The sequence below is a fragment of the Nuphar pumila genome, chromosome 3 (genome assembly GCF_984573655.1).
Source record: "Nuphar pumila chromosome 3, dmNupPumi1.hap1.1, whole genome shotgun sequence".
NCBI lineage: Eukaryota > Viridiplantae > Streptophyta > Magnoliopsida > Nymphaeales > Nymphaeaceae > Nuphar > Nuphar pumila.
In genome coordinates this window covers 71,645,789-71,662,704 of record NC_143251.1, presented here as the reverse complement: position 1 = coordinate 71,662,704, position 16,916 = coordinate 71,645,789, and the positions used below count along the sequence as shown (strand labels likewise).

General features: G+C 37.8%; 1 protein-coding gene across 2 annotated transcripts in view; it reads right to left on the bottom strand.

Moving 5' to 3' along the window:
• Positions 1 to 5,889: 5,889 nt before the first annotated feature.
• B73 (molybdopterin biosynthesis CNX1 protein / molybdenum cofactor biosynthesis enzyme CNX1 (CNX1)) overlaps positions 5,890 to 16,916 on the bottom strand; it is a 157,575-nt gene continuing 146,548 nt past the window's right edge. For both annotated transcript variants that reach the window (XM_089999537.1, XM_089999538.1), the window contains exons 11-13: positions 7,618 to 7,724; positions 6,659 to 6,715; positions 5,890 to 6,435 (exon numbers count right to left, since the gene is read on the bottom strand). In XM_089999537.1, coding sequence (XP_089855663.1) covers positions 6,223 to 6,435; positions 6,659 to 6,715; positions 7,618 to 7,724 — 377 coding nt within the window. In that variant the 3' untranslated portion in view covers positions 5,890 to 6,222. The remainder of the gene's footprint in view (positions 6,436 to 6,658; positions 6,716 to 7,617; positions 7,725 to 16,916) is intronic.

Here is a 16,916-nt window from a genome sequence, read left to right as displayed (position 1 = left end):
AAGAATGTCGACTTACTAAAAGTCATCATTCTTTCTGTAAACATTAAATGCCACATCAAAAGCATTTGAGAAATGACTATTTAGTTAATAATAAAATCCATACTCAAGAATGTCGACTTACTTAAAGTCATCATTCTTTCTGTAAACATTAAATGCCATCTCAAAAAGCATTTGAGAAATGACCATTTATAAATAAAGTACTTAACAAAGCATTTATTGTACTTACATGCATTTAACTAAAGAAGTGACGATTTGTAAGAAAAATACTAATATACTACAAATCATTAAATTGAGTAAAGACAAAACTACATGATAGCTTACACTCCAACGTTCAATGTACTATAAATCATTTATTATGAGAAAAGACCTATTACAAATTATATCTTATTTAAAAGCAACAACGAATAGTGTACCCCAAATGCTACACTTATAGAAAGAAGACTTTTTGAAAAAGCAATATAGTACACTTATCATTTCACACAAAGTTGTTTTTGAAATGACCTAACACCTCATATCTCAAAAGGACAATCATTTCAAAAAGGCAACGACTATTTTTTTTAAGACTATATATATACAAACAAAATAGTCTTTCACAACACATGTGAGCTTACAAAGAGAAAAACTCCTATTCAATATTCGAAAAAGAGAGCTTAGAAAAAGAAAAAGAAAAGAAAGAGAAAAAGTCAAGAAAAGCTCTTTGAGAAAAGAATCATCTGTGTGAAAAGAAAAGAACATTATGAGAATCTTCATTCGTGCATTCATATCATTTTGAAGGTTCTTTAGGAAGTATTGTAACTTTCTGTTATACATTGTATCCCTTCTCTGTTGAGAGAAGTAGACCTCTGTGAAAGAGGGTGGTTCCCTTCTCTGTTGAGAGAAGTAGACCTCTGTGAAAGAGGGTGTTTTCCTTCTTTGTTGAGAGAAGTAGACCTCTGGGAAAGAGGGTGATTGTACTATTTATCCCGTAACACGGATGTTATAGTGAAAAGCTCAAGTGTTTTACTTGGGGACTGGATGTAGGTCAGTAACTCGACCAAACCAATATAAATCCTGTGTTTTCTGTGTTGTGCCTTATTGCCTTTAATTTTTATATTATCGATCTTTATCATATTTCACTATTCCCCCCCCCCCCCCTCTAGTGGAATTTCATGAAGTTCCAATGCCCTATCATAAATTGATTAGAGCACTTTCTTATTTGCCTATCACCAGACCAGACAACTCATTTTTTTCACACAAGTAGCAAATTTCAGCATGCTTCTACAACCATTCACATGGAAGTTTTACAGATAGTTAAATATATTACATTTTTTGTTTCTATAGGCCTTTTTTGTCTTCTTCATCTGCTTTGGATTTAATAGCTTATACTGATGTGGATTGGAGAGGTGATCCCAATAATTGACACTCAACCACAAGTTTTTGTGTTTTTATAGGTGAATCTCTGATCTTGTGGAGATACAAAAAACAGTAGAAGGTTTCACTTTTATCAACAAAAGAAAAGTATTGAGTCATCGCCATAATTAAGATAGAGGTGATTAGACTAAGGAGATTGCTGGCAGACATGAGGATTTAAGTACTAAGAGCTTCGAAAATGTATTGTGACATTTAAAAAAAAAAAAGAATGTTGGGATCCAGGTTGGATCCAACCCGAATCCGAAACTAACTTGCACCCCTGTGTTTTTTTATTTAAACATCGCAGGTGGGTTTCTCTTTTACGCAGAAAGAAAACCCCCAATCTCTCTCCCCGATTTCCCTCTCATCTTTGACTTTCTCTTTCTCCCCCTCTCCCCGACGCTCACCCTGCTCCCTCTCTTTTCGTTGGAGCTTCCAACCCTTCACCAGAGCTGCCTGACCCCATAGGTATGTGCCTCGTCTTTCTCTCTCTCTCCCTCTGGTTTAGCCGGCAGGAGGGCACCGCCCCTCCAGCCATCTCCTCCTCCTCTGCTCGGTTAGTAGCAGGGGCAACGCCCCCTGCCTCCTCCTCATCTCTGATTAGCAGGCAGGGGTGATGCCCTTGTTGCCTCCTCCTTTTCCCTTCTTTTTGCACAGGTAGGAGGGGCAGTCCTCTTACCGTCTCCTCCTTCTATTTTTTTTGGCCAGTAGGCAAGGGCGATGCCCCTGCCTCCTCTTTTTCTAGCCAGGAGGCAAAGGTGCCACCCCTTGCCTCCTTTTTTTTTAGTCAACAGGCGGGGGCAAAGCCCCCTACCTCCTCCCCTTCTTGGTCAACAGGCAGGAGCGACACCCCGTGCCTCCTCCAGCTGGGCTCGGTCTGAACTGAGTCCAACCTGTTCAGTACTCCAGCAGGACCGAGCCCAGCCCGGTCCTCTATCTCAGAGGACCGAACCTAAGCTCGGTCCCGTTCTATGACAAAGTCGGGCTCGACAGCCAGACCAAGCCTAGCCCGGTTTGCGATCTCTAAAGGACCAAGCCCAAGCTCGCTCCTGTCTAGAGAAAGGGCCAGGCTCGGCTTGGTAACCGAGCCCACCCCCTTCCCCTTTACTTTTTTTGTCTCTCCTTAGGTAATCGGAACCAAGCCCGGCTCAGTTGGGGTTCCAACCGAGTGTGGCTTGGCTGTGTTCTGCCCAGCCCAACTTGTCCCCTGCGGCCAGTCGGGCTCAGCCGAGTCGGAGCCGGCTAACCTCAGGTCCCAACTCGGCTCACCCCGATTTGGGACCCGGCTCAGCTAGTCAGCCCGAATCAGGGTCGGCTCAGCCAGTCAACCTGCGACACAACCCTGGCACAAATGCATAATTTTAAAAAGGATTTCCCTTGTTCTTATTTTTGCAGTACGATGAATACTTTAGCGCACCCCATCAGCGCAATGGACTCAACACGCGCACCAAGGCACGAGCCCTTGAAGACCTATTTTCGGAATCATCCGTGAGTTTGATCATCTCCGAGGTAGGGGAAAATTTTATATGAGGATAATGGCAGAACACTTCTAACATATATGTATACGTATATACATACATATATACTTTTAACTCAAGGATACAGTTTTGAGAATCCTTGTCCATTTAAATTTATGTCATTTACTTTGCTGCCACGTTCTTATGTGCATAGGATACTGCTTGCACAATTTATTTAGTCGATATACAGTTTCGTACATCGTGCACTATTTATGTAATTTATTTAACCAATGTACGGTTTTGTACATCATGCACAACTTACGCAATTTATTTAGTCGATGTATGGTTTCATACATCGTGCATTGCTTACATAATTTATTTAGCTGATGTACAGTTTTGTACATCGTGTACTACTTACGCAATTTATTTAGCTCGATGTGTGGTTTCACACATCGAGACTTGCTTTATGTCATTTACATTATCGTCACGCTATTACGTGCACAGGATTCTGCTTACGCATTTTATTTAGTTGATGTACTATTTCGTATATCATACGCGGTTTACATAATTTATTTATCTCGATGTGTGGTTTCGCACATCGAGTCTTGCTTTATGTCATTTACATTACCGCTGTGTTGAGATTTGCACAAGCTTATGCTTTGATATATATGTATCATATATACATATATGTGACTTTGTAAGGTACGCAGTTTTGTGTACTTCTGCCTATCTTGCATTACGCTTGTTTTTAAAGACGCGGATTTGCGCATGCTCGCACAATGTTTTAAAAAGAGGATTTCATGCAAGATTTTAATGTTTGAAATATTCGTTGTTTCGAAAAGCAAAAACGGATATCTTGTGGTTGCCTATTCGCAACCAGGTCTTTTCCTCAACCCTGTGTAGCCCTAAGAGGTATGTACGGTCTTTTGTTGAGATATCCGAATGACTCGAATATTCTCAACCTAGAACACGAGACTTGAGATTTCAAAAGAATGTTGGGGTTTCTTTCTGAGAAACTGATACCCCTCTCATCATAACGGCACTATCAGACATGCACGACAATGTTAGTACTTTGATGATTGGATGAGAGGTTTATGGTAACCTCGTAGCATGCAAATAAAAAATGATAAAAAGAAAATCACATGAATAGTGATGATCTAAACTTTGAGGTTTCTAAATGATGTTGGGGTTTCTTTATGAGAAACTAATACCCTTTCATTGTAACAGTACTATCAGATATGCACAGCATATTAATACTACTATGATTGGATGAAAGGTTTATGGTAACCTTGTAGTATGCAAATGAACAATGATGAAAAAAATCACATAAATGGTGATCATCACCTTCACAGGCAAGATGCTCGAATTGGTTTGAAAGACCAGAGCATGTAGAATGAGTCGTCAATTAAAATAGAACCTAACATACCCATTTGTCGTTATGGTTTCATCAAAAAAGATGATGGAATGATACAAAAACTTCGATGGACAGATTGTTAACAACTATACTCCTCGAGCAAATGACTCGGTGTCCCCAGTCATCGGAGTTAGGAGACTGGGCTACCAAAAATTATCCTAGGTGGTAAGTCCCGATGACTTCTGCAAATGTATGGATGCATCCCCTTGAATGAGTGGCCTTTGAAAAATTCTCTCTCTGTCATTGGCCATCCCCTTAGGATCAGACTCAACTAGTTGTTCAAGGTATCAAATGACATAACATAACAAACCCCCGAGCAGCTCAATTGTTTCTACGATTCTCTTGTGCGTACCCTCAGAGTAGTTAATATCAAAACAAAGTTATCATGCTCATTTTACCTATTTTGACTTGCACACCGCAAAAAGAACATCATATATGTTAGTTTGGTTCCGAATTTTATTAACATGCTCATTTTGCTCACTATTCAGAGATATCTAATAAACTTGAAACGATACAGAAACAAGATTATCATGTTCATTTTGCTTATTCTGAACTACACATCGTGAAAGGAGCAACACATATGTTAATCTTGTTCTGAATTGTTATATCTATGCACCTATCAGATTTTTATCAATCTGACTCGTTTCATGGGTATATGTGATGATTACGTGAGAATGGCAAGCAATGGCACAATGATATTATGATATCAAGAAGAAACTCTTTCCCTAACATTTCACTACTGAGAACATTTTTTGTAATTTGATATAAGGGTCTCTTTGAAATTTCACTTTTCGTATAAACTTTAATTATTAAAACTTTGTTTTGAATTTATTTGGTTTCAATGAATGTACAGAGTTACAAATCCATTGAATAATGAAAAATGTTCACTCATAGTGCGCCTAAAGTCCGTTGACTTATTATTTTAAATATCATTTTTCGCTGAACTACTATTTTAAAACTCTGATAAAAGAATGATTACATGGCTTTCTAATTTTTTTCTAAGAAATTACAAGTCCAAGATTTTAGGGGTGTTACAAACTGCCACTATCTACGGAAATACCTTCAAAGAAACATTGATCTACCTTATATCACATCTAATTACTTGTTGACAGACTTCTTCACCAAACATCTCTCTAACTCTGGTTTTATAGCAAACTTTTGGTCATTATAGCATAAGTTTGAAGAGGAGTGTTAATATATATATATATATATATATATATATATATATATATATATATATATATATATTTTTTTTTTCTTTTTTCTTTTTGTGTTTTTTATCAACTTTATTGACCATTGACCAGCCATTAGAGCTAGTCAATCTAGCCGTCTAACGGCACTAGAGGGGCTTTTTCTCTCGTGTATGTGTAGGAGATCTCCCCTTTTTTGCAAGTTGCATACATGGTGATCAATAAAATATTAATTTTTTATATCTTAAGTGCCTTTTTTTGGTGCGTGCCTTACTGGCATTTGTGTGTTCTCTGGTGGACTTTTGTTCATGCTCGAAGGCCCTTTGTGATTGTCCACTTTGATTCTTTGGACTTTTGTTCACGCTTGAAGACCCCTCTTTCTTTAAACTGGGACAAACAAATTTACCATATTCTATTGGATGGTCACTAGTTAAGGGCATGTTCTGCTAAAAAGCAGTATATATATTTCATTGCAATAGTTTCCCTGCTCTTGGGCAAAAAACAGCTGCAGTAGACAATCTTACAGAAGTTTTACAGTTCACATTTAACATCAATGCTATGGCACTTCTGATATTTCCGAACTAAATCAAATACGTGTTTGTAGCATCAAAAGAACATCTCTGCATCATCTTTTCCTCTCAACTATCTATTAGAAAGCCAGATTTATTAGAACATCTCTGCATCATCTTTTCCTCTCAACTATCTATTAGAAAGCCAGATTAATTATCGTGCCTACCTAGAGATGAACAGTGTAAACTTTCATGGTCGAGTCTCAATGGGAGCAAGAGCAACCTCCAGAACCAGAAGATGCCAGTTTGTAACTATGTTCCCATGTATCTGTCGGCTTAGCATTTGCATGTGGAACATGACGCGGATGCTTCTCTCTCTTGTCTCCTTTCAACTGCTTCAATGCGTGTGTAAGGGCAGGAAGTAAAGCGTTTATGCACTCTGCCACAGCATTTGGGTTCCCTGGCATATTGATTATCTGAAATCGAAAAGGAAAATATACTTAAGAATACAAAACAAAAATATTGAAGGAAAACCAAATTACCTATTCCTACCCTTGTCATGACTAAAAAAGAGAATGATGCTAAAACAATGCCGAAGGATTGAAGCCACACTTTGAATCTAGAGCACAATTTTGAAGGAAAGATAACGTCAATGTTACCACAACCACAAAAATTCAAAAAATAGAGTTTTAAATTTACCAGGGTGGACCCTCTTATTCCTGCGCCAGCACGAGAGAGCATAGCAAATGGTGTAATCTGTTTCACAGCAAGAAACATGAATTACAATGACCCTAAATTATCAAGGAACTGGAGTAAAATTGAAAGAACTATAGTCATCATGCTGCAAAGTGAAATCAGTGTAAGAATGAACTGATTTAGAGAGACCACAAAACATAAGACCAAGTTGCATAAAAGCATAAGTTCGTGCACAGGTGATACTCTGTAAGGCAGGCGTAACTACATAAAGGTAGAAAAAAAAGAAAAGAATAATAAGTGAAGATAGAAACAATTTGCCGATGATAAGGCAGAATACAACTAATGGTAGGACCCAACTAAGTTACTGTTTTATTTGTCCTCTTAACACAGCCCTCCACTAGCAAAGTAGCTAAAATAGAAAATCAGACATTTAGAAACATGATTGTAAACACTGAATATGAAACAAGTCAAATAACTTGGGGGTTTATTTGGAATTTGAATTTCCTACTGACATTGGTTTTCTTACTGTAAAATCGTACATTCAATTTCTGGAAATCAAAATGACACAATGTCCAAATGGACTCTGAGCATCACTATTCCCATCTACTTTCCAGAATTGAGAATGCACAATATCATGTTCAATACGTGAGACAGTTGACGAGGCACATAGGTGGCAGGAAAAATGATGCAACACTAATCAGAACATATGAAATGTTGTCGGCTAACCTATACAAAACCATATGTACAGACTGTGACAGTATTAAAATACTTGGAAATTATCTCTTGCGTTACAAATCTAGAATGGCTGAAATTAACAAAACCATGCTCATAAGTGCAAAATAATTGCTTCAAAATCCATAATTTGAGGCATTCAATTTAAATAAAAGGTCAGACCTGCTATCACTGACTATTAATCATTTTCTGAACAATGTAACTATTATTGCATACGAGGAAAAAGATACCTTGAGACTCTCTTGCATCATCACATGCAAAAGGCCAGGAGTCTCTTTCTCGATCAAACCTTTTGTCGCTTCAGGTGTAACATCCCTGGGAGTGAAGCCCGTCCCACCTACAAATGTCACAAAGATAAACCAGAACTTATGTTTTGTGTTACGTTATTCATTCCTCCCCTCAATGTACACATGCACAATCAACATTGTGATATTTTTGTATTGAAAATGAATTTAAAGGGAAATTTCAAAATCTTAAATTTTAAAGATATTGTAACACATCACTAGAGTATTAATATAGTCATTTGCTTCTACAAATTAAACGTGACTCTTTCCTTGTTTTTCAACTTTAGCCTTTTCCCTAAATATTTCAAAGAGAAAACTAAAAATCTATTATTATTAACTTTACAAATTCATTTTCTCCTTTTTTTAAAATGCTCAGATTCCCTCAAAACATACAAACAAACACACGTGTACACACACATGCACATACATACATTTATAATTATATATGTATGTATGTATTGTAATGAAACAAGAGTATGCACAAATAGATGCCACTAAGGTCTACAAAGATACACAAGTGTGCACAAATACAATAGGCCACTTATGGGCAAGATACAATCTCACAAAAAAATGGCACAAACACAAGCCACTAAGGAGTACAACACAAAAAATAAATATTTTATTTAACATAAAATGTTTAAGAGAAGCATACGGATATGTGGGTTAGATCCAGAGTTGCCAGTCGAGGAAGTGGGAGCGAGAAGTGAGGCACTTCCAAAATTTTAGGAAGCGGGAAGCGCAAGACGACTTAGAAGCGAACCAGGAATCGTCTCGGAAGCGACCAAGTGAACCGAAAGTGACCTAGGAAGCAAGGAAGGAGCGAAGGAGAAGCGAAAAAAGAGAAAAAAGAAAGAAAAAAAAAATAAAAACACAAAAAATGAAAAAGAATGAGAAGTTTCCCCTAAATGGGAAGCGAGCTTTCCCTAAATTGAGAAGTGCGCTTCCCCTAAATGGGAAGTGAGCTTCCTCTAAATTGGAAAGTGTGCTTCGCCACGTTTCGCGCTTCCGAAAGACGCTCCGGAGAAGTGCGCTTCCCCATATCCTATGGCACTTTTGGTAACCCTGGTTATATATATATATATATATATATATATATAGAGAGAGAGAGAGAGAGAGAGAGAGAGAGAGACTACAAAGAATGCAGAAGAGGGAGCTCAACTAGCCATTGGGCTAGCCCTAACGACTAAAAAAATAAAGACTACAGTGCCCCTAATGGGCACTACCTATTACAAGATAATAATAAAAAAAACAGACATACATAAACCTAGTATACACATGTATATACGTATAAAATGTATATATATATATTATGTATTTACAAATAGCTAGACATTTTAACATGTATGTATGTATGTATGTATGGATGTATGCATGTATAAGTTGGGCAGTGGTGGAATATTGCCAAGACCAAATGTAGCCATTATTCCACCATATTCTAGCATCAACAAGCCCAGAAACCAGGGTCCCAAAAACCTACCTGAGATTTGGTTTGATCAACGTGGGTGCTGCCAGCAGAAAATTGATGTGCTTTCCAGACAGCATCACCACCATAGATTTCCATCATTAGCAGTGCTAGAAGCAGGTGAGGGCTGATGCTTATCAGCTTCAGCATTATTCTTTTACCTTATTTGAAATTCTAGTTTCTGAGAAGCCATAAAGCAGCACAAAAATAATCAGGCTGCATAGATCATTGTTTAGGCCATTTCCGACGAACCTTGACAAATTTCAAATGACATATTCCAGTATAGGCTGGCTTCAGCACATCGTTAAGCACAAGAGTTGCACGTAGACTTCATGGGTATCAACATGTACAAATTTCTTTTACCCTTGACAAATTTGCAAAAAAAATGGTGGCCCTTAATATTTAATTTAACCACCAAAAGCATTTTAATATATACATAAGAAAATAACTAAAAGATGCCCCTCTGTCCTAAATTACAAGTTTACAACTATTGAATGCACATTTTACCTTTTGTAAATTCACTAAATTACTCCTAATATCGGTAATTAATATATGGAAAAAATATATCTGTTATCTAGAAATCGATGTCATATATGTACATGTGCTGGCTGTTAAAAAATATATATATATGTATATAAATTTGTATTGTAACAGTTTGCCCGATAGGGGCATTTTTGTCCTTTTATATGTAATAATAGTTGTTTATTAGAAACAACTATTTTCTTCTTTTTCTTTTTCTTATTTTTCTTTTTCTTTTTTCCTTTTTTATTTTGTCTTTTTATTAACATTGGGGCCCCACTCCATAGAGTCGTTGGGAGCTCCCCAACGACTCTATGAAGGGGAGCTCCCAATGGTCTCCCCCTCTTGTGTTTGTATATAAATAGGAGAGTGATTCCCCCCTATTTCATTCATTCTTTTTCCATTCTCTTCAATAATATTTCTTTTTATTAGCATGTGGTATTGTCCCTTAGTGGACTTTTGTTACTGCACTTGTGTGCTTGTCTAACTTCTTTGTAATTGTCCATTCTTGGACTTATATGTGTAATCAAACGGATCAAAACCAAAATACGTCACTTATGGACTTGCAAGAACACACTTCAATCAAGTATGACACTTGATTGAATAAACCAAAACACCCACACAAGGGTCAAATATATATGTTATTGAAAGGAATTCCTCTCTTGAGAGAGATGCTACAATAGAAGGCCTTAGGGCCTACTTATAATGAATAGGACCACAAAGGAGCAGCCCAAAGTGGCGGTTGTGCTCCCAACGGTCATATTTATAACCGTCTCCAACAGCTACTTTGGAGCTGCTCCAAAAATTCCAAAAACCGAAAAAGTTAAAAATACAAAAATAAAAGAAAAACTAAAAGGAAAAAATAAAAAGGTTGTCAGCCCCTAATGGGCTAACGCCTATTACAGTAAAAAGACCGAAATACCCTTGACGGGTATTTCGGTTTACAATATATATATCTTAACACCCCCTCCTCAAACTCATGGTGGAACAACCGAGAGTTTGCCAAGTAAGAAGTGAAATCTGGGTGACGAGAGCGCTTTGGCGAAGAAGTTTGCTAGTTGATACTCAGACGGAACGTAGGGCAAGGTGATGGTCTTCCTCAGGAATTCTTCACGAATGTAGTGGCAATCCATTTCAATATGTTTTATCCTCTCATGAAATGAATGATTGCTTGCAATGTATACAACGCTCTTGTTGTCACAGCATAGTTATGAAGGTTCTGCAATATGAACTCTCAAGTCTTCTAGAAGTTGTCTCAACCACACCAACTTAGACGCAATTATTGCCATAGTACGATACTCAGCTTCAGTGGAGGAGAGAGACACCTTCTGCTACTTTTTGCATCGCCATGAAATTAAAGAATCACCTACAAAAACACAAGAACTAGTGGTTGAACGTCTATCATTTACATCCCCTCCCCAGTTAGAATGAGAGTATGCAATGACTTCTAATGAGGAAGAGGATGACAGAAATAATTCATAATTAATAGAATTTTTAATATATCTAATAATTCTCATTACAACACTTATATGTACTGCAGTGGAGCACGCTGAAACTGACTAACAGTATGAATAATATAAGAAATATCAGGACGAGTAATTGAAAGATAAGACAAGGCGCCATTTGTTTGTATGGAGTTGGATCCTTCAAAGGTTCTCCATCATCTTTCTTCATTTTTGTATTTATGACCTCTAGAGTATCAACTCGTTTGTCATCTGAAAGTCCTGATCGTTCTATGATTTCTGCTGCATACTTAGTCTATGATAAAAAATAACCACGAGGTGAGTAAGCCACTTCTATTCCAAGAAAGTAACGTATAAAACCAAGATGTCATTTCAAAGTTTTCTTTAAGGACATTTTTTATTTGATTTACTCTCTGTTTGTCCCCTCCTATGATAATCATGTCATCTACGTATAGTAGTAATATCATCATTCCTGCATTACAAGACTTAACAAGCAATGCAGTGTTAGTATAACAAGATTTAAAATGAAATTGTGTCATCACACTATTGAATTTATCATACTAAGCTTTGGGGGCTTGTTTCAAACCATACAAGGCTTTGCGTAGTCGAAGAATTTTTTCATGTGCTAAACTTAAACCTGGTGGAGGATCCATGTATACCTCCTCATCCAGGTTACTGTTTAAAAAAGCATTTTTGACATCTATTTAAAAGATTGACCATTTTTTAATTGAGGCTATAGAAATCAAGATTCTAACAGTGGTCATTCGAGCGACGGGAGCAAATGTCTCATCATAATCTATCCCATATTCTTGACTGTATCCCTTGGCTACTAGCCTAGCTTTATATTTTTCAAATGTTCCATCACATTTAGTTTTAACTTTGTAGACCCATCTACATCCTATAGTTTTCCTACCTTTAAGTAATGTTTGAATTTTCCAAGTTTTTGCTTTTTCTAATGCTTCTAATTCATCATTCATTGCCTTAACCCACTCTTGATGATTTTTGGCTTCATAGTAGGATGTTGGTTCTATATATGAATGTATGGCCATAAGACATGATCTATACTTGGTTGAAAAGAATCATAGGATACAAACCTACTAAGAGCTTTTGAAATTCTTATGGATCTTCTAATCCTAGAAGAATTCATATCTTGATTTTGTGAATACCTTCCAAAGCACATGGTGGATGGTTTTCTGTACGTCGACTATAGGTTTGTATATTATCATGAGATATATCTTCATTAATAAGACCTTCATCTATATTTTCATGAGTGTTTTCATTTTCATTCTCATGCACATCATGAATACATGTTTCATGTTCATTGACAAGATAAAAAAGAAATGAATAATCACAACTCTTTGTATAGAGATGAAATTTTTTAAAACACTCAAACACTTCTGATTTTTGTTTAAGAAAAAAAATCCAAGAGTGTCTGCTATAGTCATCCATAAATATAACATAATAAGATACATCTCCTTTGGATACAACAAGAGCCGGCCCCCATACGTTCTCATGCACATCATGAATACATGTTTCATGTTCATTGACAAGATAAAAAAGAAATGAATAATCACAACTCTTTGTATAGAGATGAAATTTTTTAAAACACTCAAACACTTCTGATTTTTGTTTAAGAAAAAAAATCCAAGAGTGTCTGCTATAGTCATCCATAAATATAACATAATAAGAAACATCTCCTTTGGATACAACAAGAGCCGGCCCCCATACGTTCAAATGTACTAACTCAAATGGATTTTTAGATATAAAATATCTTGGTCCAAATGGTAAGGATTTCATTTTACCAAGAATGTAATCTTCACACACAAAATCTTTTTCTTTATAACTTGTAAGAAATGAAAACAATTGTAATTTGGACACGCTAGGATGTCCTAGTCTTTTGTGCCAATTTTCTATGTCTTTCTTTTCCATAAAATTACAAAAACTATCTTTTGATAGCTCAAGATTGTCCATTACATAGAGATCTCCTCTTCTATGGTCTCGCTCAATCGATTTCCCGGACTGGAGATCCTGTATTAAATAATCATTAGATGAAAACAAGACTTTACATTCATGATCCATAATTTGAGAAACGAATAAAAGATTTAAATTTAATTTTGGTACCACTCGAATATTTGGTACGTGAAAAATTGGTTGTTTTTTAAATACTACAAGACTTTTGATTTTTAAAGATGTTCCATCAGCGGTTGAAACATAAGAATCATTTGAGTAATATCAGAGTTACCGAAAACGCCTATGGAATAGGGGAAGCGTGCTTCCCCAAGACGCGCTTCGGAAGCGCGAAACGTAGCGCTTTTAAAACGCGTGGGGAAGCGCGTGTTCAATTAAGGAAGCACGTCCCCCTTTAAAGGAAAGCGTGTACCCCTTTAAAAGGGGACGCGTACCCCTTTAAAGGGAGATGTGGTTCCTCTTAAAGGGGTACGCGTTTCCCGATGAAGGGGGACGCGTACCCCAATAAAGGGGGACGCTTAACGTGAAAAGATGAATTTGCCCTTTAAAAAAATTTAACACATGAATTTTTTTTTACTAAGGGTAAAATGGGTATTTTACAAAACCCGTGAAAAAAAAAACGAAAGGGGCTTAGGGTTTTGTTTTTCACGTATCATCCGACTCCTCTCTCTCTCTCTCTCTCTCTCTCTCTCGCTCTCGAGTTTTCGACGACCTCCGAGTTTCGAGTTTCGGCGACCTCAAAAAATTTCGGTGACCTCCTCCACCGACTTCCGGCGATGAATCTGTTCAGGTATGCTAGCTCTATCTCTTCTCTCACGCTCTCTCACTCTCTATCTCGAATCTGTTTCGGCCTCTCGAGCTTTTTTTCCCTTTTTTTTTTAGTTCTGGATCCACTGAGTCCTCGGTGAAAAGGGGACGACAAGGGTTTTCTATTAGACCTGCCAATGTGTCGTCCCCTTCATTCTATGCTGACCCTAGGTTGGCTTTTTGAGAAGCTCGTTCCCACCGCGCTAATGGCCCTATTGGCCTGCCAACAGTAGTCGGTTAGGTGGGATTGAGCCCACCTGATCCAGCTGAGTAGCCCCCTTCCCCACATTCTTGGTGAGACAAAGTGAGCGTGAGGGAGGAGGCTCATGTAGACCATGGAAAGCGATTTTGGTAAGTCGCCTCCTTTTTTTCCTCTTCATTTTCGTATTGCTTGAGAGAGAAACAATGAGACAGTGTTCTTGTATTTGTTTTTTAACCTAATATGTTGTTGGTTCATGAATAGCATTGATCTATGACTTCTTGGAATGATAACATATTCATGTAAATGATCCTTTTTGAGCATGTGTTCTCGTATACAAATTTTGAAATTTGAGAACATGATATTTTCTCTATTCTTTGTTGACTAGTATATGTTAGAATTGTATTTGTATCGGATATGGATCCGATATTGGATCCATATCCGAGCGTATGCTTTCCCCATGCTTGGGCGGTGGCATACTTGTAATCCTGTATATTTTTCATGTATTTTGTTCAGTAGTGTTAGATCCTATATATATCTTATTAAGAGAGGGTCACGATATTTTTAACGTGCCCTACTTTCCATTTGGCATCCTCCCCTTCTCCCCCTCTCCTCTCTTCTCTTTATTTTGTATTTTCAGATTGAAGGCTATTCTCCAAAGCTTGAAGGCGCACTATCTTGAAGCCCTATTCAGATTCTTTCATGGTATCAGAGCAACCCACGATCGACGCCTGTTTCTCCAGCCACGAGCGAGTCTTCTCCAGCCACGATCGACGAACTGCTGAGTTACGTCTGCCTTCTTCATCACGCCTGTCAACCAGGCCACGATCTGCTGAGTTTGATCTTCATTCTTCAGTCGAGTGCCTGATCCTCATCCTTCAGCCGAGTGCCTGATCCTTATCCTTCAGCCGAGTGCCTGATCCTTCAGCCGAGTACCTTTGGAAACGCAAATATTATATCAGCATAATCATGTACACCCTCTCTTCGAGTTTTCTCTCCCAACTCATCTCCCAAAAGTTAACCCATTCCAACTATTTGACGTGGAAACGTCAGATAGTCCCTTTCATTAAGAGCCATTGTCTATATGGTCATATTGATGGCTCTACTCCAGCCCCGCCTGAATTGATTTTGGGTGAAACAAAGGATGCTACTAGTTCGGTGACTGCTACAGATAATATCCCTAATCCAGCATATGCCGTATGGATGGCACATGATCAGGCTTTAGTTGATTATATTACTTCTACCCTCTCTGAAGAAGTGCTTGCAGGTATAGATGATGATATCTCAGCTTTTCAACTATGGAATACGCTTGCAAATACATACTCTCAAGTTTCAGAAGCTAGATATCTTCAATTGAAGCGTCAATTTCAAAGCATAAATAGAGGCTCCAGATCTGTACTTGAGTATCTCTATGAGATTAAAAATGTAAGCGATCAACTTGCTGTTATTGGCCATCCTATTTCAGACAAGGATAAAGTTCAGCAAGCTCTTAGTGGTCTAGGGTCAGAGTTTGATATATTTTGCACTGCTCTGGAGGTTCTCCCTGTCTTACCCTCTTTTGAAGACTTAAAGGCAAAATTGATCCAGCATGAGGCTAGTAGAGTTCACAGGCATGATGCTTCCATTTCTACTTCGCCCAGTATTTTAGTTACTTCTACACATGGTGTGTCAGGACAGCGTGCACATACTTGGGCTCATACATCCGGACAAGGAAAGGGTATTCTTCCTACTCCTCAGGGCAGCACTCTTGTTAACATGCCAAAGCGTATCCCTACATGTTTCTATTGCAACAAGAGAGGACATGTTAAATCTGAATGTTGGCACAAATCCTCAGAACAAAGCTAAGGGAGGTCGACGTGATCATAGGCCAACCCCCTCTATCATTTCTAGAGCGTCTTCCTCCTCATTCACGCCCGATGCACAACAACTCTTAATGACAGCTATTTCTAATCTGAATCTCAAGCAAAATGATGATGGTGTCTGGTATGTGGATTCTGGTGCTGCCGCCCATGTGACTGATGATGCAGGTAAACTCTCTAGTGCATCTCCATATTTAGCAAAAGGTTCTGTAGTTACAGGTGATGGCACTCACCACAAAATTACTCACATTGGTAATGCATATGTTTCTTTGCCGCATACTTCTCTTCCTTTACACAATGTTTTAGTCGTCCCTAATGTCAAGAAAAACATTATTTCAGTATCTAAACTCATTGATGACTCTTCCACATCAGTTGAATTCACTCCTTCCTCTGTTTTTGTCAAGGATCCTCTCACCAAGACGATATTCGCTGAAGGAATTCGTGAAGGCAACATGTACGTCCTCAAAGAAGCTCCTCCAGTGTCCAAGTCCAGTTCATCTGTTTATTTTCCTATCAGTCCGAATGAAGTCAATTTGACTCAAATTGATATGCCATCCATTTGGCATAATCGATTAGGCCATTGTAGTCATTCTTTTATTTCTAGCCTTGTTAATAATGGATTGTTGCACAAATTCAGTCTGAGACCTGTTAGTGAGTCAGGCATGTGCTCAAGCTGTCAACTTTGTAAGAGTCATGCCCTTCCTTTTAATTCCATCAATAAAAGAGCTTCTAAATTGTTTGAAACGATTTACTCTGATGTTTGGGGACCAGCTCCTGTCTCATCTCCTTCCGACAGTAGATACTATGTCATTTTTGTTGATTCTTTTTCTCGCTATACATGGATACACTTCATAAAACACAAATCTGAAGTGTTCCGTTTGTTTAGCCAATTTCATGCCCTCATCCAAAAATAAATTTTCATCCAACATAGTGCATTTTCAATGTGATGGTGGTGGTGAATATTTATT